Source organism: Saimiri boliviensis, chromosome 11 (assembly GCF_048565385.1).
Source record: "Saimiri boliviensis isolate mSaiBol1 chromosome 11, mSaiBol1.pri, whole genome shotgun sequence".
NCBI lineage: Eukaryota > Metazoa > Chordata > Mammalia > Primates > Cebidae > Saimiri > Saimiri boliviensis.
This window is the reverse complement of record NC_133459.1, coordinates 68365057-68392316: the sequence shown is the minus strand read 5'-3', so window position 1 is coordinate 68392316 and position 27260 is coordinate 68365057. Positions and strand designations below refer to the sequence as shown.

The 27260-nt window shown below is 35.4% G+C and overlaps 1 protein-coding gene across 2 annotated transcripts in view; it reads left to right on the top strand.

The window, feature by feature from the left end:
- Window positions 1-18950, top strand: part of LRRC40 (leucine rich repeat containing 40) — a 69549-nt gene extending 50599 nt beyond the window's left edge. For both annotated transcript variants that reach the window (XM_003921424.4, XM_074381011.1), the window contains 5 exons: window positions 8218-8325; window positions 11417-11527; window positions 12711-12788; window positions 15565-15750; window positions 18319-18950. In XM_003921424.4, coding sequence (XP_003921473.2) covers window positions 8218-8325; window positions 11417-11527; window positions 12711-12788; window positions 15565-15750; window positions 18319-18424 — 589 coding nt within the window. In that variant the 3' untranslated portion in view covers window positions 18425-18950. The remainder of the gene's footprint in view (window positions 1-8217; window positions 8326-11416; window positions 11528-12710; window positions 12789-15564; window positions 15751-18318) is intronic.
- Window positions 18951-27260: the final 8310 nt, after the last annotated feature.

The following is a 27260-nucleotide window of genomic DNA, read 5'->3' as shown; positions in this document are numbered from 1 at the left end:
GGCTGGTCTTGAACTTCTTGGGCTCAAGCAGTCCTCCTTCCTTGGCCTCCCAAAGTGCTAGGATTATAGGCTTGGATTATAGGATTATAGGATTATAGGATTATAGCTATTATGCCTGGCCTAATTTATTTTTTTAAAAATATTAGGAAACTTTTCAGAAGGAAACCCTTTAGAAAAAAGACAATTGTTAAGGAAAAATTCATTAGAGTACTTGACTTAGAATAATAGTAATTGCAAAAAAAAAAAAAAAAAAAAAAGAAATAGAAGGATATTAAAAATGTAATAAAAAATAGAATGATAGTAAAAGTATATATGACCTTCAGTGCCTATTCCTTCTGCAGTTTGTGTTTTATTATGCTTGAGAGAGAGATGGTTTTGTTAATAGTGATATTTTTTATAATGGGAACATTTTATTACTATAAAAAAAAGAATGACAATATTGATAATAAAGTTCTCTAACTCAGTAACCAGCATCTAGAGAGAATTTTATGTTGATGGTGGATGTCTATGTTAGTAAATAAGAAACTAGTATGATATAATTAATGAAAACCTTGATTAGCAGGCAAAGCTTGAGAGGTTGTACCCTGCTAATTTATCTGAACATAAGTCAAATAATATATCATGGTAATAATGTGCTCTGGTAGCAAATAAACGAAAACTAAAAAATTACAATGTTAGTATATAAATTGAGATGAACCCAAACAAATTTTAAATTTTTTTGTGAAAGTATATTAAATTGGAAAAGAAGATACCTATACAGAGATTGAAGGTAGCTGTCAAGGATCGTTTCAGTACTGTCTAAGGCAACAACCACCAAAAAAATAAGCAAAACTGTCGAAGTTTTTGTAGCAATTGGTTTATTTATGGGTATTGTAGTGAAAATACAAAAGAATATAAACTCGACTCAGATAGTTGACTAGATTTATTGAAGTATCTACATAACCAACATTTGTGTATGGTCTTTTTAAAGTATCAATAAGAACCTATCTTCTTAGCAGTCAGGATACTGTTTCCATTTCACATTTGTTGTGTTTCATTCACATTATTCTTACCTCTTGCCTGCCACTCTTAGAAATCACTACTCAAGTCGGGCGCAGTGGCTCAGGCCTGTAATCCCAGCACTTTGGGAGGCTGAGGCGGGTGGATCACAAGGTCAAGAGATCGAGACCATCCTGGTCAACAAGGTGAAACCCCATCTCTACTAAAAATACAAAAAGTTACCTGGGCATGGTGGTGCATGCCTGTAATCCCAGCTACTCAGGAGGCTGAGACAGGAGAATTGCCTGAACCCAGGAGGCGGAGGTTGTGGTGAGCTGAGATCGTGCCATTGCACTCCGGCCTGGGTAACAAGAGCGAAACTCCGTCTCAAAAAAAAAAAAAGAAGAAATCACTACACGAAGCAGCAAAATGGCAGGATCAAATTCACACGTAACAATATTAATCTTAAATATAAATGGGCTAAAGGCCCCAGTCAGAAGGCACAGACTGGCAAATTGGGTAAAAAATCAAAACCCTTCAGTGTGCTGTATCCAGAAAACCCATCTCACATACAAAGACACACATAGGCTCAAAATAAAGGTATTGAGGAAGATTTACCAAGCAAATGGAGAGCAAGAAAAAGCAAGAGTTGCAATTCTAGTCTCTGATAAAATAGACTTTAAACCAACAGAGATCAAAAGAGACCAAGAAGAACATTACATAATAGTAAAAGGATCAATGCAACAAGAAGAGCTAATGATTCTAAATGTATACACACCCAATACAGGAGCACTCAGATACATAAAGCAAGTTCTTAATGACCTACAAAGAGACTTAGACTCCCACACAATAATAGTGGGAGACTTTAACACTCCACTGTCAATATTAGACAGATCAACAAGACAGAAAATTAAGGATATCCAGGACTTGAACTCAAATCGTGGACCAAGTAGACCTAATAGACATCTATAGAAATCTTCACCCCAAATCCACAGAATATACATTCTTCTCAGCACCACATCACACCTGCTCTAAAATTGACCACATAATTCGAAGTAAATCACTCCTCAGCAAATGGAAAATAATGGAAATCATAACAAACAGTCTCTCAGACCACAGTGCAATCAAATTAGAACTCAGGATTAAGAAACTCACTTAGAACAGCACAACTTCATGGAAACTGAACAACTGGCTCTTGAATGTTGACTGGATAAACAATGAAAGGAAGGCAGAAATAAAGATGTTCTTTGAAACCAACAAGAATGAAGACACAATGTACCAGAATCTCTGGGACACATTTAAAGCAGTGTCTAGAGGAAAATTTATAGCAATAAATGCCCACATGAGAAGCAGGGAAAGACCTACAGTTGATACCATATCATCAAAATTGAAAGAGCTAGAGGAGCATGATTAAAAAAAAAAAAAAAACCCTCAGGCTGGGCGCGGTGGCTCAAGCCTGTAATCCCAGCACTTTGGGAGGCCGAGGCGGGTGGATCACGAGGTCAAGAGATCGAGACCATTCTGGTCAACATGGTGAAACCCCGTCTCTACTAAAAATACAAAAAGTTAGCTGGGCATGGTGGCGTGTGCCTGTAATCCCAGCCACTCAGGAGGCTGAGGCAGGAGAATTGCCTGAACCCAGGAGGCGGAGGTTGTGGTGAGCCGAGATCGCGCCATTGCACTCCAGCGTGGGTAACAAGAGCGAAACTCCGTCTCAAAAAAAAAAACTCAAAAGCCAGCAGAAGACAAGAAATAACTATAAGATCAGAGCAGAACTGAAGGAGATAGAGACACAAAAAACCCTTCAAAAAATCAATAAATCCAGGAGCTAGTTTTTTGAAAAGATCAACAAAATAGACACACCACTAGCCAGATTAATAAAAAAAGAAAAGAGAGAAGAATCAAATAGAAGCAATAAAAAACTATTAAAGGAATATTACCACTGATTCCACAGAAACACAAACTACCATCAGAGATTACTACAAACAACTCTATGCACATAAACCAGTAAACCTGGAAGAAATGGATACATTCCTGGACACTTACGCCCTCCCAAGCCTGAACCAGGAAGAAGCTGAAACCCTGAATAGACCAATAACCAGGGTTGCAGCATTTAATAGCATACCAACCAAAAAAAAGCTCAGGTCCAAATGGGTTCACAACGAAATCCTACCAGACATACAAAGAGGAGCTGGTACCACTCCTTCTGAAACTATTCCAAACAATCCAAAAAGAGAGAATCCTTCCCAAATCAGTTTATAAGACCAACATCATCCTGGTAACAAAACCAGGCAGAGACTCAACAAAAAAAGAAAACATCAGGCCAATATCCATGATGAACATAGATACAAAAATATTCAATAAGATAGTGGCAAACCGATTGCAATAGCACATCAAAAAGCTTATCCATCACGATCAAGTAGGCTTCATGCTGGGGATGCACGGCTGGTTAAACATATGCAGGTCTATAAACGTAATCCACCACATAAACAGAACCAAAGACAAAAACCACATGATTATCTCAGCAGATGCAGAGAAGGCCTTTGACAAAATTTAACAGCCCTTTATGCTAAAAACTCTCAATAAACTAGGTATTGATGGAACGTATCTCAAAATAATAAAAGCTATTTACAACAAACCAACAGCCCATATCATACTGAATGGGCAAAAACTGGAAGCATTCCCTTTAAAATCTGGCACAAGACAAGGATGCTCTCGCTCACCACTCCTATTCAGTATAGTATTGGAAGTTCTAGCCACAGCAATCAGGCAAAAAAAAGAAATAAAGGGTATTCAATTAAGAAAGGAGGAAGTCAAATTGTCTCTATTTGCAGATGACATGATTGTGTATTTAGAAGACCCCATCATCTCAACCCAAAATCTCCTGAAACTGATAAGCAACTTCAGCAAAGTCTCAGGATACAAAATTAAGGTGCAGAAATCACACACATTCCTATACACCAATAACAGACTTAAAGAGAGTCAAATCAAGAATGAACTGCCATTCATAATTGCTACAAAGAGAATAAAATACCTAGAAATACAACTAACAAAGGATGTTAAAGACCTCTTCAAGGAGAACTACAAACTACTGCTCAAGGAAATAAGAGAGGACACAAACAGATGCAAAAACATTCCATGCTCATGGTTAGGAAGAATCAGTATCATGAAAATGGCCATACTGCCCAAAGTAATTTATAGATTCAACACTATCCCCATCAAGCTACCTATTCACAGAACTGGAAAAAACCACCTTAAACTTCATTTGGAACCAAAAGAGAGCCCGCATAGCCAAGACAATCCTAAGCAAAAAGAACAAAGCTGGAGGCATCACGCTACCTGACTTCAAACTATACTACAAGTCTACGGTAATCAAAACAGCATGGTACTGGTACCAAAACAAAGATATAGACCAATGGAACAGAACAGAGGCCTCAGAGACAACGCCACAAATCTACAACCATCTGATCTTTGACAAACCTCACAAAAACAAGCAATGGGGAAAGGATTCCCTGTTTAATAAATAGTGTTGGGAAAATTGGCTAGCCATGTGCAGAACACAGTAACTGGACCCCTTCCTGACACCTTACACTAAAATTAACTCCAGATGGATTAAAGACTTAAACATAAGACCCAACACCATAAAAACCCTAGAAGAAAACCTAGGCAAAACCATTCAGGACATAGGCATAGGCGAGGACTTCATGACTAAAACACCAAAAGCATTGGCAACAAAAGCCAAAATAGACAAATGGGATCTAATTAACCCACAGGGCTTCTGCACAGCAAAAGAAACAATCATTAGAGTGAACCAGCAACCAACAGAATGGGAAAAAATTTTTGCAATCTACCCATTCGACAAAGGGCTAATATCCAGAATTTACAGATTCTGAATATTACAGATAAAGAACTACAGATAAAGAACTAAAACAGATTTACAAGAAAAAAACAAACAAACCCATTCAAAAGTGGATGAAGGATATGAAAAGAGACTTCTCAAAAGAAGACATATATGAGGCCAACAAACATATGAAAAAATGCTCATCATCACTGGTCATTAGAGAAATGCAAATCAAAACCACATTGAGATACCATCTCACACCAGTTAGAGTGGCGATCATTAAAAAATCTGGAGACAACAGATGCTGGAGAGGATGTGGAGAAATAGAAACACTTTTACACTGTTGGTGGGAGTGTAAATTAGTTCAACCATTGTGGAAGGCAGTGTGGTGATTCCTCAAGGGCCTAGAAACAGAAATTCCATGTGACCCAGCAATCCCATTACTGGGTATATATCCAAAGGATTATAAATCCTGTTATAAAGACACATGCACAGGTATGTTCATTGCGGCACTGTTTACAATAGCAAAGACCTGGAACCAACCCAAATGCCCACTGATGATAGACTGGACAAAGAAAAGGTGGTGTATGTACACCATGGTATGCTATGCAGCCATACAAAAACAAAGAGTTTGTGTCCTTTGTAGGGACATGGATTAATTGGAAACCATCATTCTCAGCAAACTGACACAAGAACAGAAAATCAAACACTGTATGTTCTCATTCATAGGTGGCTGCTGAACAATGAGAACACATGGACACAGGGAGGGGAGCATCACACACTGGGGTCTGTTGGGGGTAATAGGGAAGGGACAGCAGTGGGTAAGGAGGTTTGGGAGGGATAACATGGGGAGAAATGCCAGATACAGGTGACCAGGGGATTGATGGAGGCAGCAAACCACATTGCCATGTAGGTACCTGTGCAACAATCCTGCATGTTCTACACATGTACTGCAGAACCTAAAGTGCAATAATATGTATGTGTGTATATATATATATATATATATATATATATATATATATATATAAATAAAAAAAGAAATCACTACTCTAAGCTAAATTCCTTTTACCACACTAACACAGGTAGTTCTTCTTACAGAGCATGGCCAGTTAGCATTTTTTTTTTTTTTTTTGAGGCAGTGTCATGCTCTGTTGTCCAGGTTGGAGTACAGTGGCATTATTTCGGCTCACTGTATCCTCCACCTCCTGGCTCAAGTGATCTTCCTCCCACCTCAGCCTCCCAAGTAGCTAGTACTGCTACATGCCATCATGCCTAGCTAATTTTTAAATTTTTTTTAGAGATGGGGTCTCTCTATGTTACCCAGGTGGTTCTGGAACTTCTGAGCTCAGGTGATCCTCCTGCCTCAGCCTCCCAAAGTGCTGACATTACAGGTGTGAGCCACCATGCCTGGCCAACTTAACATATTTTATATTCCAAATAATGTACCCATTTATTCAGTAGATGTTTTTGGAGTCTACTAAGTATCAAATTCTGTGCTAGGTATCATAAATTGATTTATGAGATGGACTTCATTCCTGCCTTAGACTTTTTTAGCTTAGAATTTCTTTTATGCCTGGCTTCTGGCCTCCATTCCTTCCTCTACAGATACCACTTATTGAGTCCCTATTCTAAGGGGAACTAGGTCCATATGCTATTCCTTTCAATCATGTAGACAATCTATAAAGTAGTATTGGTCCAATTTTATTTTGAATAACCATTTCTACTTCTTAAAGACATAGAAACCACAAAAGCATAATTGTAGGTTGCTTTGATTCTTAATTTACTGTAATTTGTTTTTCTCAAAGACTTTAATTGGAAAGGAGTATCCTATTTAAAATATAAATTCTGAATCTCAAGGCATAAATGTTTTAAACTAAAATTTTTAAATAGCCTGAGTCTTTTAAATTTTACCACCATGAATCAGTTCCCCATGACTTGAGCATTTGTGACTGAAGGGGTGAAAATACTGCATCTACACAGAAGAAAATGGGATGCTAAAGCAGAAGTAGGAGGCATAATAACTGAAATGTAGGCGATCTTTTTACATATTTGTATTACAATGCCTTTCTTACACAATTCTTCCATATTACGCATTATATATAATTTTTTTTCTGTGCATACAGTCATTCATTTGGGATTCCATTGAAGATTCTTTTAGGTGGATGACATTGTGTCAGGCACTAATAATTTTAAAAGAAGAATGTAAGGATAATGGCTAATTATAACATCCAAAAATGGTTAAATCTGCAAATGTTAGAGTTCTATATAGTATTCCTGGTTATCCACAGTTTTGCTTTATGCAATTTTGGTTACTTGTGATCAGCTACAGTCCAAAAATATTAAATGGAAAATTCCAGGTGTAAACAATGTATAAGTTTTAAATTGTGCATGTTCTGAGTAGCATCATGACATTTTATGCCATCCCTCTTCGACCTACCCAGAACATGAATCATCCCATGTCCAGCATATCCATGCTGTATATACCACCCCTCCTTAGTCACTTAGTAGTTACCTTGTTATCAGGTTGAAAAAATATGGTATATACTGTATAGAATTTGGTCCTCTCAGAAGATTCAGGCATCCATGGGGGTCTGGATAAAGGGGAACTACTGTATTTTTATTTAAAATTAAATTTATATTTTATTGAAAACCTTCCTGAAAATTTTTAAAAAGGAAATTTATTTACGTTTACATTTGAAAACGTGATATAAATAACAATAAATAACCCTTCAGATTCTAATGTCACAGAAGTGAGATTTGGGGAAGATAAGTTATAAAGTTCATTAATGGTAGATATAGGAATAGTTTAATCTCAGTCCATTGCTCAGTCTATCTTGTCACATGCTAAAGGAGAGAGAAATTGGTCTAGGTTATTAAACTAAAATTAAACTAATTTTAAACTAATTAAACTAATTTTAGTTTAGTATAATGTTGGACTGAAAATGATTATTGTCTTGCAGAAATTATATGCCCAAACAAATGTGAAAGAAAACTCCTTTTATTGATTTTTAAGAAGGGGCAGCAACTAGTTCTTAAAATTATAAATATAATTGTACTCAGAGGTAGAGGAATGGGCTCCATTTATTGTATGACTGATACAGATATCTATCTATAGATATCTTAGATTCTGAAGATAAATATCTATTTTCATTCACATTGAGTATATGAATGTCCAGAAAATGTAGCACAGTATGTTTTAAAACAATATGTTGTCTGAATTATGAACAGTGAACCTTTTATGGTTTGTTAGATTATGTGGAATTTGTTACAAAATTTTTTAATCAATGGCCTTGAAAAATTTTATAAAATCTTTAAATGCCTTTAAAAATGAAGAGTAACAATCGTATCATTTTGGACTGCTAAGAAGGGTTTATTTTTCAAAATCATTTTTCATTTAGTGATAAACAAGCAACTTTGATTCCTGATGAAGTGTTTGATGCAGTAAAAAGCAACATCATCACTTCCGTTAACTTCAGTAAGAATCAACTATGTGAAATTCCAAAAAGGTAAGAACTATTCATGATGCCATTTCTATAGGATGTGACTCATTCTATTGTTTTCCTATCTTAGTTGCAATAAAGAATTATTTTTCTTGGTTTTTAAATTTAAAAGTATATGTAAAAATTTTTACATTATTAATATTAGAGGGATTTACCAAAATGTCATTAAGTATTTACTGAGACAATTTTATCATTTGTTCTGAGAGGTATAGAGTTAAAAATTTTTGTTGCTTTTTCTATTTAAACTTGGAGAATGCGTAGTATAATTATTAAAAACATTAAATTGTTTTCCCATGTAATGAAATATTAGAGAAAAGTGTTAAGAGACTGTCTAATATATCAGGTCCATGTGGATTATTAGGAATTTTCATTTGGGACTTTATGTTAATTAATTGCCAAGCCCCTATTTTTCCATTGATAAGAAAAGCAAAATTGACTGAAGCCTGTTAATATTTTTCTCCTAGAAAAGATACTTTACCTATAGTGATTAGAAATCATTAGCTTTGTGCTTTGGACTGTGTAATATATTTTTGTTAATTACAGCAAAATCTTTAGATTATGAAAGAAAATTAATTTAGTATATTATTGAACTTTAAAAAGCATTTGTTATCTAGCAGTAAACTATATACCCAAAGAAACTTGACAGATAACCTAGCAATTAAAACAACCCAATGTGAGATAGGATACGGTAATGATAAGGAACCTGAGCAGTAGAGTCAATTACTTGTACCATATCCCAGACCTGCTTGTAATTTTTGGACAGGTTAACTAGCTGTTCTTAGTTTTCTCACCTGTGAAATAGGGGTAATAATAGCACCTATTTATAAGAATTAAACTAAATGACATAATCCACACAAAGCATTTAACTAGAGCCTAATGCTTTTATGCACTAGGATCTAGTAAATAATTAAAAGAAAAAACAAAGGTGATGATTTCATGAAGGAGAGTGATGCGATGAATGGAGAAAATTGAATGCTTCATCTATCAATTTTTTTTAGATGTTTAAAACTTTTTAAAAGAGAGACAAACTGTAATTTGTTTTCTATTTTACAGAGCATAATTTAGGGAATGTAGATCTTAAAAGATGACAACTTAAGAGAGTCCATGGCAAAAGAGGTCTAGTCCATCTTCTGGTTCTCTCTTGTTTTAAAGAACCGAGAGAATATTTGATAGAATTAATCATTTAGATTTGCTCTCAGATAGGACAGGTTTGCTTTGGGGGATCCTGGATCAAATAAGTTAATTGGGAATAAAGACAGAGAGACTTAAGAGACATTACCTTATTATTTACTTCCTCATTTTATCCCACTATCTGGGTCTTCTTTTGCATAACAATGTCATTCTGTTGACACAGCTATTATGTAACACTTGAGCAACTTAGAATGTCAAGAAAATAATACCGCATTTTAAAAAGTCATGCTTTTCTCTAGAAAGTTTCCAAATAATTTTCCCTTTTTAAAAAAATTTTGATTCATAATTCATACTTTTCACCAAAGGTTATAAAAATAATACATACTCATAAAGTTTTAGAATAGATGAAGGAACGTTTGAGTTGTAGTTTCACCACTGATTTACTCTGTTAACTTTGTGGCATATTGCATATTTTATTTTAAGCTATTCTCCATTTGGAGTTATACATGTTATTTGTATCTTTTTTATTTTTTTGAGACAGGATCTCACTTTGTTTCCCAGACTGGAGTTCAGTGGCACAATCATGGCTCAATGCAGCCTTAACCTCTCAGGCTCAAGTGATGCTCCCACCTCAGCCTCCCTAGTGGCTGGGACTACAGGCATATGCCACCACACCCTGCTAATTTTTGGATTTTTTTGTAGAGGCAGGGTTTTGCCACCTTGCCCAGGCTGATCTCAAACTCTTGAGCTCAAGTGATCCGCCTGCCTTGGCCTCCCAAGGTCCTGAGATTACTGGTGTGAGCCACTGTACCTGGTCATAATTTGTTTCTTGACTGGTTTGTCGAAAGTATTTCTCTGTTTGTAAACAATACTTTAAAAATTAATTTAACTATATACTGTACAGTTGATTATGACAATAAAGGAAACATTGTTTCTCTAGGCCAGATTTCCAGAAAAATTACTAAGTCAGAGTTTGACTCTGGATATATAAAAAATAAATTTATCAGTTACACATTGAAACTCGTTTTCTTTCTCTACATCTTTTTCAGTACAGCAGTTTATATTCTTTTTTTTTTCCTTTGCTAATGTGATAGACTAAGTTGTAGTTTAATTTTCATTTGGTTTCTTTTTTATTTTTTTGAGACAGAGTTTTGCTCTTGCTGCCCAGGCTGGAGTGTGGTGGCGTGATCTCGGGTCATTGCAACCTCTGCTTCCCAGGTTCAAGCAATTCTCTTGCCTCAGCCTGCCAAGTAGCTGGGATTATAGGTGGCCACCACAATCCCCAACAACTTTTTTGTGTTTTTAGTAGAGATGGAATTTCACCATGTTGGCCAGGCTGGTCTTCAACTCCTGACCTCAGGTGATCCACCTGCCTCAGCCTCCCAAAGTGCTGGGATTATAGGTGTGAGCCACCACGCCCAGCCAGCTTTCATTTGTTAGCACATCATATTAATAACAGGATTAAAACTGTAAACCTTGATTGAGCTTACTTAGAAATGTTTAATTCTTCCTCTTTAAGTTTTAAACTAAAGCATCTTAATGGTGATACATACACTGCTTATGTAGTAGATAACTACTATGTTACAGGATGTCTGTCTAATAATTTGTTTTATGGATTCAAGTTATTAACAGAATAAAGTATAAAAATTTTCTGGATTTGATTTTTCTCCTTTGGGCCATAGATGGTTTAAATATAAAATAAATAGGCTTTTTAGTGAGAATTTAATATACATCTAAAGCCAAATAGGAACTTTTGGACAGGTAAGAGTGAGCCATTTTTGAAAAAACAATATTTTTATTAGTTACATATCCCAATTCTTAACGTTTCTGTGAAAAAGTAAAAGGTGCAAAAAAATCGTAATTAGCAGAAGTTAAATATAGAAAATTTTCCCCTTTGATCTGCTTACAGTTTTGAAGTTCTGACAGTGAAGTCAAGGCTAACATTTTAATATTATTTTTGTTTCAGGATGGTAGAACTGAAGGAAATGGTTTCTGATGTCAATCTCAGTTTTAATAAGCTTTCCTCAATATCCTTGGAGTTATGTATGCTTCAAAAATTGACTTTTTTAGATCTCAGGTATTTATTGATACTACTGGTTGACTTTTTAAAAAATTATAACTTGTCTTTGAGTTTTGCCTAACTTATTCCTTTTGCCTCATATTTTCCTGGGTACATATGGAAACTGGTCTTTATTTATTGACAATAGTTTAGGAGAATGCTAAAATAGTATTTAGGAAACCCAAAAGAGAATTTAGGAAAAATCTTGTAATCAGACATTTTTCATTGGTAAGCAATTTACCAGTTATGTGATGAGAGAAATTTATTGAAAATATTAACCCATTCTAAGCAAAATTACAAACAACAAATGGAAAGTATTTTCTTTACGTTGTTTCTTTTCTAGTTACTCAACACAACTTAATGCAGACAATAACTGGAGAAAAGTACAAAGAAAAAGAATATAGATCATACTGTAGAAAGTATGACTTTCACATATTAGGCCCGGCTTCTGTACACAAAGAAATAGGTTAGAGAAAAGTATTTGTAATATGTGGTCATCTAGTTGGGAATAATTTTCTCACAAGTATTTTCATTACTAGCAGTTATACTGCTTCTAAAATCCTTTTACCTTTTTGTTAACTTTTCTTCTAACATTGCTCCCAGATCCTTCCAACAGTAAATGAGATTTTGTTTACTGCCATGTTTAATTGTAAGAGCTAAAAAAAAAAAAAAAAGTAATTTTGTAAATTTAAATTCTAAACTTAAGAGTAGGAATAGATTTGCTTAATACCTATGGAGTAGGAAACTCCAAATCTCTGAATAGACAGAATCTCTTTAAATTCCTGGTTCATTTTTAAAATAATTTAAAAATTCTTCTTAGGGTAGAATTTCATGTCTGTGTCATATGTATTAACACCAATGAAATATTTATTTTATGTGGTATTGTAGACATGGGGGAAGTATTACAGAACCCACTTGGAAGGAGTTAGTTTACAGCGTTTACCCTGTAATCACTATTAAACCTATAAAGAATTCATTGCATTATCAATTGATTGCATATTGGTATTAAGGTTTGGCACACTAACTGAATAATTGCTGTAGATGACTGATTCAGAATTCTCAGAACTCAGTCTTAAGATCAGATATCAAGGATTGACAAACTGATCTACATATTTATTTTTCTGCTCAACATTTTAATTATAAATTAAACTTGTAAAATTTTTCAAACTTTGTAAATCATCTGTTTTGATTTCCAATTTAGGAACAATTTTTTAAATTCTTTGCCAGAAGAAATGGAATTACTGGTAAGACTACAAACGATCAATCTTTCCTTTAATAGGTAAGAGACAGAACAGACAATTTTAATTGTTACTCTGTGGAAATACATAGATTTCTCTAATTGGAGAAAACAACTAAAAGCCAAATAACAAAAAGGCCCCTTTTACTTTATTTCAATAACCAGATTTTATTTTGACTTAGTTCTTAGAATTAAAAATAATATTATCTTCTTAGAATTCTTATAGTTGATGTCTAACATATTTTTTGTTCCTTTTTACCATTTTGAAAAACTTGAAGGACAGCTGTGCAGATAAATAATTACAATTGCTGTAATGGAAGCACAGTGCAGAGGAAAATGTGTCTTCTGGGTTTACTCCAAGGTAGAGGAGATAGCGTTGACACTGAGGTTTGAAAAATAGACGTTTGTCAGGCACTCAGGTAGAGAACATTCTAATAGAGCAAATAGCATATGCCAAGGCACAAAGAGGTGAGAACATATCGGGTGTTTGGGAAACTTCAAGAAGTTCAATGTGCTTTGGACAATAAAGCAAGCAGGTAGAGGAGCAGAAGTAACAGATAAAGTTTGGCAAGTAAGCAGTACCAGCCCTGGAGCTTTTTTTTTTTTTTTTGAGACGGAGTTTCACTCTTGTTACCAGGCTGGAGTGCAATGGCGCAATCTCGGCTCACCGCAACCTCCACCTCCTGGGTTCCTGGGTTCAGGCAATTCTCCTGCCTCAGCCTCCTGAGTAGCTGGGATTATAGGCACGTGCCACCATGCCTAGCTAATTTTTTGTATTTTTGGTAGAGAGGGGGTTTTACCATGTTGACCAGGATGGTCTCGATCTCTTGACCTCGTGATCCACCCGCCTCAGCCTCCCAAAGTGCTGGGATTACAGGCTTGAGCCACTGCGCCCGGCCAGCCCTGGAGCTTTTTATGCTAAATAAAACTTAGATTTTATTTTGCAAATGCTGTCAAGACACTGCAGATAATTAAGACTAATATTTATTGGGAGCATATTATTCTGCTGGTGCTGTACTAAGTACATGTAATATCTCATGCATACAAGAACCTACATACTAGTTTCTGTTACTGTGTTCCTTTAAAAAAACATGGATTTAGAAGTTAAACAACTCATCTAAGGTATACAAAAATAGTGAAATATACATCGGAGATTTGAGTCCTGGTGGTTTGACTCCAGAAGTTGGGCTCTTAACAACTATGTCACATTGTTTCTTATGATGAAAATGGATTCTAGAAACAATTTAATTGAAATATTAATAGCTGGCCAGGTACAGTGGCTCACGCCTATAATCCCAGCACTTTGAGAGGCTGAGGCAGGTGGATCACCTGAGCTCAGGAGTTTGAGACCAGCCTGACCAACATGGTGAAACTCCGTCTCTACTGAAAATATAAAAATTAGCTGGGTGTGGTGATGGCCGGTAATTCAGGCTACTTGGGAAGCTGAGGCCTGAGAATCATTTGAACCCCAGGAAGTGGAGGTTGCAGTGAGTCGAGATGCGTCACTGCACTCCAGCCTGGGTGACAGAGCAAGACTCGGTCTCAAAAAATAAATAAAATTTAAAAATAAAACATTAATAGTAACAATGTAACCCAGATAATGTTTTAAAGTCTTCAAATATATTCAGTTCATCCTTATAACCAGTGTATAAGTTTAGTACTATTATTATTCCTCATTTATAGATGAGGAAGCGAATGCATAGTGATGTTAAAATATTGCTTATTTTAATTTTTTTTCTGTCTGCTCCGTTACTTGGGCTTTCTAGTATACAGATTGCACCATTATTGTCATTATTTAAAAATATGTGCACTTCTCAGATCTCTCCTTATTTTTACTTGTGAATTGAGCTGTCAGTTTTATATTGTGTTGTCAATTGAGCTATCAGTTGCATGCAAGTAACGCCTTTGGGGAGGTGCCAAAAGCTAGCCTAAACTTCTGTGTTATCAGGTAATTATCTTGTTCATGTGTTGCAAGGAGGGAAGAGAAGAACCTACTAAAGGGGTCTTTTGGTCCATCTCTACTCTTGGCTATTGCTTCTCTAGTCTCACTGGAACTTCAGCACTGCCTTAAGTTCACACTTCACTATTGCTTTTTTTACATCATCAAGGCAGCAAAGAAATGGGGTGGTATAGGGAAGTGAAAAGGCTAAAGCTTTCCTTCTGCCCATTCTTGTATTTTCTAGTAAAGGCTCAGGTTTACCTCATGCTAAAACTATGCTGGCCTTTGTCCCCTAAGGGTTCCTCGCCATTTTGTGTTAATTCCAAGTATTGCTTTGATCCATATTAGCCTTCTTCATATCTTGCGGCATCTTCAGGGTTGCTTGGACAAGAAAGCCAGCAGTCTATGCTACTTTGTTGTCTTTGTAAGAACCCAAAGTGTACTCATTTTGGAAGGCTCAGTCAAAGCAAACTATAAATCTCAAATTTTAATATATTTTGAGTGATTATGTTTCATAAGAAGTAAAAGTGAATGGAAGAATACCTACATGGATACACTATAGGGAGAATTTCCAGAGCAGATTTCCTCTTCTCTTGAATGTCGACAGAAAAATGGGAGAATTTACTCTGAATTTTTGCTGATTTTATACAACAAATAGTAACTGTTAAAAGTCTGTCTGCTTAACATGTATTTCAAGGTTTTCAAAATTAGCCCTTTTTCTTTATTTTTTGTAAAATTCAAATACAGGACTTATGCCAATTACAGAATAACACACACTAAAGAAAAATTTGTCATGTCAAATTTAAGATAATCTGTTTTAGGAACGATTTTTGATGTCTGATTCCAGTATATTTAGGTGTTCTGTTCATGTATTAATAGGTTTAAAATGCTACCTGAAGTTCTATATCGTATCTTCACTCTTGAAACAATTCTGATTAGTAATAATCAGGTTGGTTCTATGGACCCTCAGAAAATGAAGATGATGGAAAATCTTACCACGCTGGACCTTCAAAATAATGACCTCTTACAAATTCCACCAGAGCTTGGTAACTGTGTGAACTTAAGGTAACTGCACCATTCTACTTCACTGTTTCATTTATTTGATCGATTTGTTGAAGTGATTTGGTTTTCTTTTGAGATGAATTTGCAGGAAGTTAAAGTAACAGATTTAACATTTTGTTAAAAATAACAGGTAACAAAACTCAGAGTCCCAATTCTGTTTTTCAAATGTTACCAAATATATATTTTTAGTTTTGCTTATATGGTATAATATATGTGTAAATATAATAACTGTTTCTAGTGGCACATTGCTTATTACTGTGTTTATAACCTGAAACTCTACTGTGTAAAAATGTCAGGGAAATATTAACTCCTTAGCTTTGAATGCAGGATTTTTTTTTTTTTTTTTTTTTTTGAAATTGATTACGGAGTACCACTATCCTATTTCAAGCCCAGCATAGTCTTCCTCACTCTTTACATCTGCTTTCCCTCAGCATCGGGTACTTTTACCCTGTTTTCGTCATAATTGACCAATGAATGTCACCTTTAAAAGCATTCCCTGTACTCCAACCAGAATTAGTCCCTACCCTGTTTCCCCATCGTGCTTCATTTGGACTTATTTATACAATTTTTGGGTTTTTCTTTGGAAAAGAGTTGTCCCAGTGCCTAAAACATAGTAAACACCCAGTAAGTGCTTATTAAGTGAATATAAAGGGAGTTTGAGATATCAACAGAAAGCCAAGTGCTTAAGTAGAATGTGTCAGAAGTAATTTAGTTGTTGAAAACTGCATATTAATGATTTGCTATATTTTACTTCACTGGGGCAACACTGGCATCTGCTCTAGAACCTCATATTAGTAAATTATAGGAGACAAGTACAGTTGATTCTTATTATTTGTGGCAGTTATGTTCTGTAGACACTCTGAACACTGAATTAGTGAATACTGATCTATTGCTTCTAGGGGAAATACAGGGTTATGTTCTTGCAAGAGTCTAGTCACAACATTTTCAGCAACCAATCAATACATAACTTTGTAATATGTGTGTTTCTATAGTAAGACACCACTTAATATTATTATTGTGTCATTAACATTGAAGTCATGGCCAACAGCACTATAAGTCATGCCTGAACAAAGTTTACTTGACACATGTATTTTTTTCATAATTCACATTTGTCCTTAGGAGGACTAGACAGTACTTTGGCATTACACTTGGTGACCATTTAACATAGTGAAATAACTGACAAAGTTATGAAAATTTGAAAAATGTAACACCAAATGAACCACCAAAAGGACCCGTTTATAGTAGAAGAGCTGATACAAGAAGGCCAAGTGTCACCTTGTTCATCCTCCGCTAGGAACATGCCCGTGGGATGACTCCAATCTTTTGCTTCTCTGTGCATGTTTACGAATGACCTCGGAAGTGCCACACGTACTGATTTGGGGGTTACAAACTTAGTGAGTGGGCAAATTTGCAAATATAGCACCCACAAATAATGAGGATCAACTGTAGTCAACTTTTTTTCTAGAAATTAAGAAAATAAATCTTTAAAAGAATTTCCAAGAAACATAGAAATATTTGAAGATATAATTTAGATCAACAATATGGTGTGAGTCCTTTGATTTTTGTTTACATAAACACTTAACTGTCAAAAATTAATACAAAAGCCTTTCAGTTGAAGACATTTTATTATATAATGAAAGAAGAAGCTCTTAAATCTTAAGTTGAACTCTCATAACATGTAAATAGGTTTATATATGTATATGTGCTCAAAGGAGGGAGAGGACAGGAATATGTTAATGTTTTTGGGAGGAAGGGAGTGGGGCACTGGTGGTGATACATTGATTACATTATAGTCCTTGGCTTGGATGACTCATGCTGATATTTGTTTAAATCTTACTTGACCATTTAGTATGTAGTCATTTAATAACATTGAGAAGGCTGGATAAAAGGGTGGTTCAAATCACAGCTCCACCATTTGGTAACTATTTGATACTTAGTATTTCTTATCTCTCTAAATTTGTGTTTCCTCATCTATTAAAATAGAACTATTAATGGTACTTATATCATAGGATTGTTAAGAGTTTGTGAATATAAATTATCTGGCTCAGTGCCGTTCACAAAACAAGTATTCAATTAATGTGTTTTGGGTTATTAATTAGTATAATTCTAGTGTTTAAATGCTCAGACTTGAAAAGGGGCAAATAGCCCAGGGATGGTGGTTCACTCCTGTAATCCCAGAACTTTGGGAGGCAGAGGTGGGTGTATTACTTGAGGCCAGGAGTTTGAGACCAGCCTGGCCAACATGGAGAAATATGGTCACTACTGAAAATAGAAAAATTAGCTGGATGTGGTGGCTGGTGCCTGTAATCCCAGCTACTCAGGAGGCTGAGGCAGGAGAATCACTTGAACCTGGGAGGCAGAGGTTGCAGTGAGTTGAGATTGCACCCCTGCACTTCAGACTAGGCAATAGAGTAAGACTCTGTCTCAAAAAAAGAAATAATAAAAATAAAAAGGGACAAATAGAAAAATACACAAATTTTATTTATAAAATTACAAATGAAATTATGAAATTAGAAGAAAAACCTTGTTAATGGAAAATGTTTACATTCTCAATTTCTCTCTTTTGTTTAGAACATTACTGCTGGATGGAAATCCATTCCGAGTTCCTCGAGCAGCCATATTAATGAAAGGAACAGCTGCTATACTTGAATATTTGAGAGACCGAATTCCTACTTAACATGGAGTTGTTTTATAACCTTTGTCATGTTCTATTAACCCTGGTTAATTCTAAGGAGGACATAACATTTGTTTTAGTATCATCTTAAAAGATGATTGCTATAATTGATTTTGTAGTTTCCAGTGTCACCTACCCATTGGTATAATTAGCCTGGGCCATATTCACTGCCAGTAAATATTTTTACATTTTTATTTAAGATTTTTGTAAGGTGTTATGTACATTTGTAATGGTTATAACCACAATGTGTTCATACCTTTGTTCTAAATGTTTTGCATGGGATTTATCTAACTAACTTTTGTTTTCTTATAGCAAGCAGTTTCTTCAAAAGTGAATTTTTATTTAATGTGGTTGAGTATCATAATAGCAAAGCATTTTCGTAGAACTGTGTTTTTTTTCTCATTCCTTTTTGTATTCCATACAGTGTGACCAACTGACTTGAATATAACTAGCCAATTTCTACCTTTCTATTAGATGTAACATTGAATCGAATTTTGTTGAATACTGTACTTTGGCATTTAAAAAATAAGACCTTCTTATCTTGGGCCACATGTCAAAAAAAAAAGAAAAGAAAAATACACTAAAAATAAGACTTCTCATTACCCAGGATAGGACTTTTGCAGTGTGGCTAATCTCAGTACACAGTTCAACTTAAAAACCTAAAGTTATTTCATAATTTTAAAATTTACTTGCAATCTTGGTAAGACTAAACTTGCAGTATTTTTCTAAAAGGGAATTTGGTACAGGTAAACTTGATTTAATAAAAATTAAATATAAACAAACATTTTTGTTTATACCAAAATTACCAGAAGTAGGTTGATTAGTCATTATAACGCCATATGATTCTATTAAGAAGTTAATTCAATAGCATGTATATCAATTTATATAGATAGGTAGCTGATAGCTTTTGGATGATGGAGGCATGCTTGTATTATAAAAAAAATTGTTAATAAATACATGTTCAGAATAAAAGTTACATTTTTCAAATATTGATTACAATGTTTATGTTTTAAAAAACATGCCTTTTTGGCTGGGCACAGTGGCTCATGCCTGTAAATCCCAGCACTTTGGGAGGCTAAGGCAGGCAGATCACTTGAGGTCAGGAGTTCAAGACCAACCTGGCCAATATAGTGAAACCCCCATCTCTACTAAAAATCAAAGGAAAAAGAAAAAAAACTAGCCAGGCATGGTGGCACCTGCCTGTGATCCCAGCGTCTCGGGAGGCTGAGGTAGGAGAATCACTTGAACCCAGGAGGCAGAAGTTGACAGAGCGCCAAGAGCATGCCACTGTTCTCCGGCCTTGGGCAACAGTGAAACTCCATCTCAAAAAACTAAAAAACAAAAACATGCCTTTTTCTTATTACAACTCTGTTTGCTGACTTCACGAAGTCTGCTTTGGTAGTAAACAAAAGACACTTTACAATAAGGTGACATTTTATTATTTATACAATAAGGAGACTTTTATGTTATTCAAAACACTTTTTTAAATACTGAAAAAGTTGAGTACACCAAAGCCGAAAAATGGCTCTGCTATACACTGCACAGCATTATTTTAGTCCCTGTATTTTGTATCTGTACAGAAAGCATCTTCAAAATGCATTCTAATCACATTGTACACCTTTACCAATTAGTGTCAATACATAAAACTGGAGAATACAGCTTGCATTTGCAAATTAACTGACAAAGTAATTAATTTCACTGGTTCAGTAAATTTAAAATATAGATTCATAGGACTTCCTTGCACATAAAATGAAGCAGCTTTCAAGGTTGTTATGGTTTCATACTGCAAAAAAACCAGTAAGTACATTCACAATCTATGTTAAAGTAGTAAATATGTCTTCATTCAGTTTTATTTACATCAATATGTAGTTCAACTAAAAAGTACTTTTAATTGTGATATAGTAGTCTTTTTAACACATACAAAAATGACAATTTTGTATATATAATTTAAGCTCAAAATCACAATTATCTCAAAATATTAATTACAATACAGCCATTTCAGTTAAACATGTTGTGATTTAATTTTTTTATAAAATGGTAAAATTGTATTATTAAAGTAAGCAATTTGTTTTGAATTGGCTAGAGTACACCCAAGTAGAAAACCTTAAATGTTAAGAGGTGTTTCCTGCCCCCTCCCACCCGAATTTGTTTACAGCCACCTAGGCTAGCAAAGAGACAGAAAAGGCCCCAATTTATAAAGATTAAGCCTCTTTTGCTATACTGCTGTGGCTTATTGGTTTTTCCATAAAAGCTTTACAAGGGGAGTGTCAATAAACTATGCAGTGAAATGCATGCATTAATATACAGTATGTCTATGTAAAATGTCAATGTGTACTAATGCACATTAAAAAGTTCACAAAGACTGCAAAAGAAGTCATAAAGAAGCACTTTCTCTACCAGTCGAATATTGTAAATTTGAAAACGACTTGATAATATAATGGGATTTCTTTGAAATCAGATCCCAATTCAAGTTCTTTCTCTGGCTAAAGGAGCTCTGGTTACTTGGCCTTAAGATGTCACTGTTGTGCTGCACATATGGTAGTGAAGTCAGATATTTTAAAAAAATGAGTCTAGAGACTGTCTTCATTTTACTAAAATAATGACCCAAAGTTGTATCACTGCTTAGAAATTTTTCTTAAACTTACAGAAGAGTGAAATATTTCCTGAAATGAGAAAAGGAAAATTTATGTGTGTGCGTTTGGCATACGGGAAAATACTGATTCATATAGGTAGAATTCGAACTTCTTAATAGAGTAATAAAAGGATAATACCCCACAATAACTGAGGTCAAAAGTAATCAATTAGCAAATAGTTTAGGACAAAATAATTTTCATACTTAAAAATCCAAAACATAGTATCTGTTTACATATAATTCTTAACAAACCACTTGAAAACCGACCACTGTCTTCCTTCAGAATTGTTCATGTTAGTTTAATATTTCTTTTTTGAATAGAAAGAGCCTAGTTCATATTACGGTTTTCTTATATACAGCTGGTTGGGGTGCCCTTGGGTGGTTGTAAAGTGGAAAAATAAAACTGTAGTACTTTCAACAGCCAACAGTAATCTTGCGGTAATTTTATTTTTTCAAGGTCTTTTGTGGTGGTCTTTAAAATTTACAAATAGAATTTGGTAGATTTACTTCTAATTTCCCACTAGTAAAAAAGTTCTCCTTCACATGAAGACAGTGTCATTATCCTTAGGCTTCCTTTAGTCCCTACTGAGTACAAAGAGCAACTTGATTGGCTCTTCAAACAAAAACTGTCTGGTATATCTATCAATTACCTTTCTCTTCATTTCAAACAGAAAATAAGTTTACATTTTCAAGGATGAAAGTGTACTTTAGGATGTTAAGGAGAAATGCCCAAACATAAAGCAGCAATATTAAGCATTCATTGCATCCCACTGACGCTAGGTGTCATCAAAGCTAAAACCAAATTTCCTGGAGTAAAACTTAACCTACAACAGTCCTTACTGACCTGAACCAGATGTCTTTTCCACATTCAAGACCAGTAAGAGTCCTCTGAGTATAAAGACTCTATAAGTATTGAAAATAAAAATTATTTCAACAGTATATTCTGAAAATTAATGACCTTTCTAGCAGATAGGGGAGCTGCTTTATGTTCTGTTTGCCTGAGAGTTGCATCTTGCTTTTCCTATGGACTTTCCAAAAAATTACCTAAGATTTCCTGACTAAATAAGACATATTCTTTAGTAGAGGGTTGGGGAAGGTTAAGAGGAATAGAGAGATACAAAGAAATACAATGTGATTTCTTTTGTCCATTTGTCAAATGCTTTCTTTAAGCTAGCTATTATAAAGGTCAATGGACCATACCTGGGCATTATTTTACCTCATTATTTTAGCTGTGCAAAATAAATGTGCAAAGAAAAACACCTCCTATGTATGTGTGTCTATATATAGACACAAAACCTGAGTCACAATAAGAGTTTTTAATATAAGAAAGCTTTTCTTAATATAGGAAAATAACCTTTAAAGAGCCAAAAATATCTTTGTACAATATAAGCAGCTAACTTTAAAACTTCAATGTATTTAAGTATCACATATTTTATAAGATCAGCAAAAAAGGGATCATTTACATGTGATAATTTTATCTATAGCTGAGATAACCACATTTTTATTTCTAACATATATTGTCATTCCCCTGAATTCATTTTTTTTTTTTTTTAAAAAAAAGCACAATCAGGTAAGTCCTGTTTCATTTCTGACAAACAGTTCCTGCTTGTTTCTAGATATTGAGGACATAGGAGATTGAGGATTGCTAGGCTTCATTTAGTGCCAACCCACAAAGTTTAAAACAAAATATATCATCTGTTATTAAGAGAAACAGTACTTGAACAAATTTGTAGACAGAGTTGGGCCAGAGTCTGCATGAAGCTATTCTCTCATTTGCAGGCTCCCTTTCTACTGACTGTTAACTCTTAAAAACCCTTTCTTTCTTCGTGCTCCATTTTCTTATTCCTCAGTAGGTTTCATACCGTTTTTGTACTTGAACCCTGAATTGCCCAACCTGAATAAGCTCCCTTGCTCATATGTAGCCACCAGTTACAGTGTCCTCTTATCTACATCTTTGTTATCTCTTCCTCTTTATGAGCTCAGAACTGTGGGGATGCCTTGGCCTCTCATATGCCACTTAACTACTCATTAGGAGAAAATCTGCTTCAATGTTCCATTGCCTTATTAGATACTGGTTTAAGGCTCAATTCAGGACATACTTACTCCCTGTGGTGTTTATAGAAAAATGAAAGTTGCTTCTTTATGCTGCTCCCAGTAGAACTTGTCATTAATTACTCATTTATGTCAGTTGTTGACAGAGAGAAGGGAAAGCCATCTGAACCAAAATATTCAGTCTTTGCAGCTGTGATTGGATAGGAGGGCCTTTGAATATTTTTATCAGTATTTAAGGAGATACTGGACAGGGCCCTTGAATACTCTTTTTCTCAAGCCTGGTTTGGGCACAGGGTGGAAAATGCATGCAAGAGAATAACAGATGAGAGGCATTCGCCAAAAGAACTGCAGTCAGTTCCTGACTTTTTATATAATACTTGCCTGAGGATCACCAGAAGGATTTTGCCTTGTGCAGAAGGCTAAAAGCAGAGTCATACTTTCTCTGCTAACAGACTTGTTGCCGTGGGAACAAGTGCAGAAAAATGAAAATATAACAAGAAGCCAAGGATTAAATGTAGAAAATTGATGGGGAGTTGGTTTCTACATGGCAATTTAAGCATTGAGGATTTAAAGAAACAGGATGTTCCTTACGTAGCCAGATCAATGAAAATGGGCAAAATGACTTGCCAGTAGCTTGCCCTAGGGGGCTGAAATGTGGAAAATGCAGGGAGAAATAGTTAAGCATGCTGTAGTTTGGATAAGGGGAACTCCGCAAAATCTAGTTCCACTCCTGATGAGGTTAAGCTTCCAGCCTAAATGTTAAAATTAACTGTAGGATAAAATATGTCCTTTGGAAAGGCATGCCCATACTTAACTTGATATATAAAAGCAACTTGATGTAACAATTCTCTTTTCACCTTTCCGAAACCAGCACATACTACTACTTGACAAGATTTATTGCACATCTAGTTTATTATTGCTTGAAGCATCTTTTCAAATATTCAAAAACAAAAAAATCTGAAAAAACCTACCACTATTTGCAAATCTATGCCTCCCCTCCCCCAAAAAGGCAGCTACTGTAAGTAACCTAGAATTAAGTTTCTCATGAAGGAAATAATTATTTTTCTTCATGTGATACAAGTCTTCCCTTGTATCCTTCTCTGTCATTCAGTACTTAATAATAAACTGATCAAACCAGACTGTAGGATTCCAGGAAAACCTTTAACAAGGATTTGGAGTTTCAGCCTAATCTGAGAAGGACCAACATGTTGTATTTTAAAAGACTCCAGGGAGACTACCTGCTGTGTCCCCGAAGCTTTCCAAAAGGCTGTTTCCTGAAAGCGTGCAATTAATGTCTTCCTATGACTTCAGCTTTGGCCTATTTTGAAATGCAGTCGCCCTAAGGAGATAGAAAAAGGTCACCCTGTAAAGGACTTGATTTAACCCTTCCTGCAGAGCTAGTTTTTAAATAGTAACGGCACTCTTCACCTGATGTCCTCTTCTTCCCTCACCCACAAAGAAAAAACTAAAAACAATGTCCACCTGGGCAATGGATAGGGCTAGAGGCCCGGAAGTAGGAGAAAAGCATTATAGCGTAGTTGTCTTTAGTGTACATCTGAATACAAATAGTGTGAATAAAATATGCTCTTCGCTCAGTGTTATGTACACTGGACATAGATTTCACTAGACATGCTTGTTTTCTTTCTCACTTATGACTTCCTGATCTATTCATTAGAGTTCCTTACTGAAGCCTTTGAGAATTTCAATGGGTTTTTGAAATGTCAAAAGCTCGTTAATTTCTTTTATCCCAAGAGTACTTAATTCTGAATCTCAATTCTGAAATCCAATAAAACACCTGAATTTTCTATCACTTGCTGTTTGGAGGCCAACTTGATATTACATGCAGGACCCTAAGCAGAGGTTTAAATATTTGTGATATTGCTGACATAGAATTTCTTTTTTTTTTGAGATGGAGTTTCGCTCTTGTTACCCAGGCTGGAGTGCAATGGCGCGATCTCGGCTCACCGCAACCTCTGTCTCCTGGGTTCAGGCAATTCTCCTGCCTCAGCCTCCTGAGTAGCTGGGATTACAGGCACGCACCACCATGCCCAGCTAATTTTTTGTATTTTTAGTAGAGACAGGGTTTCACCATGTTGACCAGGATGGTCTCGATCTCTTGACCGTGTGATCCACCCGCCTCAGCCTCCCGAAGTGCTGGGATTACAGGCGTGAGCCACCGCGCCTGGCCAGAATTTCTTATATCAATATTCTAGTGACTTTCAGGATTGGAGACTTACGTGCTTGGTTTTTGCTGTAGGAAACATTAAAATAACCTGATGCAGGACTAACTGAAGCTACACAAAGCATTGCTTTTTTCTAAAGACAGGTAGGCAGATCTCTTTCTGAGATAGGCAAATAAAACATAATACAGTCTTCACAAGCAGCTATACCTTTGAATTTGACATATGATAAATGAGAGACTACTTTTCATTTCTAATATGGTCTTTTAAAATCAGGTAGCTGATACCTGGAGGAAGACTAGCTGGTCAGTATTAAACTAAGAATGATTAGCTTTTGCTGTGATTTGGCACTGATCGCACTACTAGTGAGAGCACTGGTAGATCATACCTTGGGCAAACGAGCTTCTCCACACAGAAAGGCCACAAGATATTACCATATTTAATGGTTTTACTACATCTATGCATTCTTCAGACAAGAATCTAAAATAGTTACAAAAAATCTCATAGGGTATTGAGAATTTAAATTAGGCTCCTTGAAAAGTTTTAAACAATTTGATTAATCCACTCAACTTTCTATGAAGTTGTCTAAATGATTCTCTGCTATATCGTGTACCTTAAAGAGTTAAACACATAACTTTGGTAGTTTTCCTTGGTTTATCATATAGCTCAGTCACAAAAGGACCAATAGCCCTCATTTTAGAATATTTATTGCTTTCTACTACCACAAATATTTGGAATTTAAAAAACCGACTTATAAGTAGAATAATTATGTCTGTGTGGTAGGCATTAAGCTTTACAGAACTGATCTCTTTAAAAAGATGGCTTCTCCATGTTGACCACTGACTATACATAAATACGGAACTTTTTTTTGGAGTACCTTTCAACCTTGATCTCCATAATATGCCCAAACTGATATTTGAAGGTCAGGAGTCCTTTAAGTATTTAAAGGCACAATTTCCATTTTCAAATGTAAGCATGCTGCATAACCCATCGCATATTTTTAATAAATTCACAATTTCTAAGTTGATGTACAATGACACTAAGTTTCTACAAGGAAAGACCAAACACTTCCTCACAAAATGGCAGCAAATTTTCCCGACCATAACTGAAATAGAGTTTATAAACTCATCTTTATTATACAGTCGCTGTTCTACAGCTAGGCTAATCCTGAGTGAAAAATCTTTGATTTTAACCTCGAGGAAGCAAAAATTCTGGGATTTTGTTGGAAATAAAGCCATATGTGCTATTCATATTCTCTTGCTGGTATAATGTAATTTCTAAAGAGATTCTTACCTAAGTTGTAAGGATTTAGACGGCTACACTTTTTAGTGCTTAGAGAGGCTGCTAGGGCAGCTGAAATTGTCAACACTGGAGAACTCTTAAGAGAAGGCTCTGGCTGGATAGGCCGTGTCAGCATTTCAGCTGTCTGTCTAAATGACGTGCGTGAGACCTGATCTGTGTCTGCATAGTTCCAGGCATTTAGTTTTTTACTTCCTAGAAAATGTTATCTTAGGGACTGTTCAAGTTGCACTTCTTACTGAACTCTAACGGGTCCTATTAGATACTTAAAACAACCCTCAGTAGTGGAGTGTTTGCTTACAGTAAAGAGTATAATGTTTTCCTTGTTAAGTAGGTGCATGGTAAGTGTTAAAAATATGCAAGTAAGTCCCCAGACATATGTATATTTTTCTTAGGTATTTAAAACACAAATGAATTATTTTTAAGCAAAGCTTTCAAGGGACACTAAAGGTTAACTCTAGTTTCTTCTTCCCTCAGATTGATCCCTTCAAGTGGAAGAGTAAGCCTTTGTTATCAAGCCTAAGATGAAGTCCCTTCCTCCAGGAAGGAGGAGCTGCTCTTGATTCCTGCAAGCCTCCTCTGACTTTGACCCCAAAATGCTACTCCTTGGAAAGAGAGTCAAAGGAAAGTGGAAAGCTAGAGCTTAGCTAGCCTCTGACTATCTCTCCGTGATATG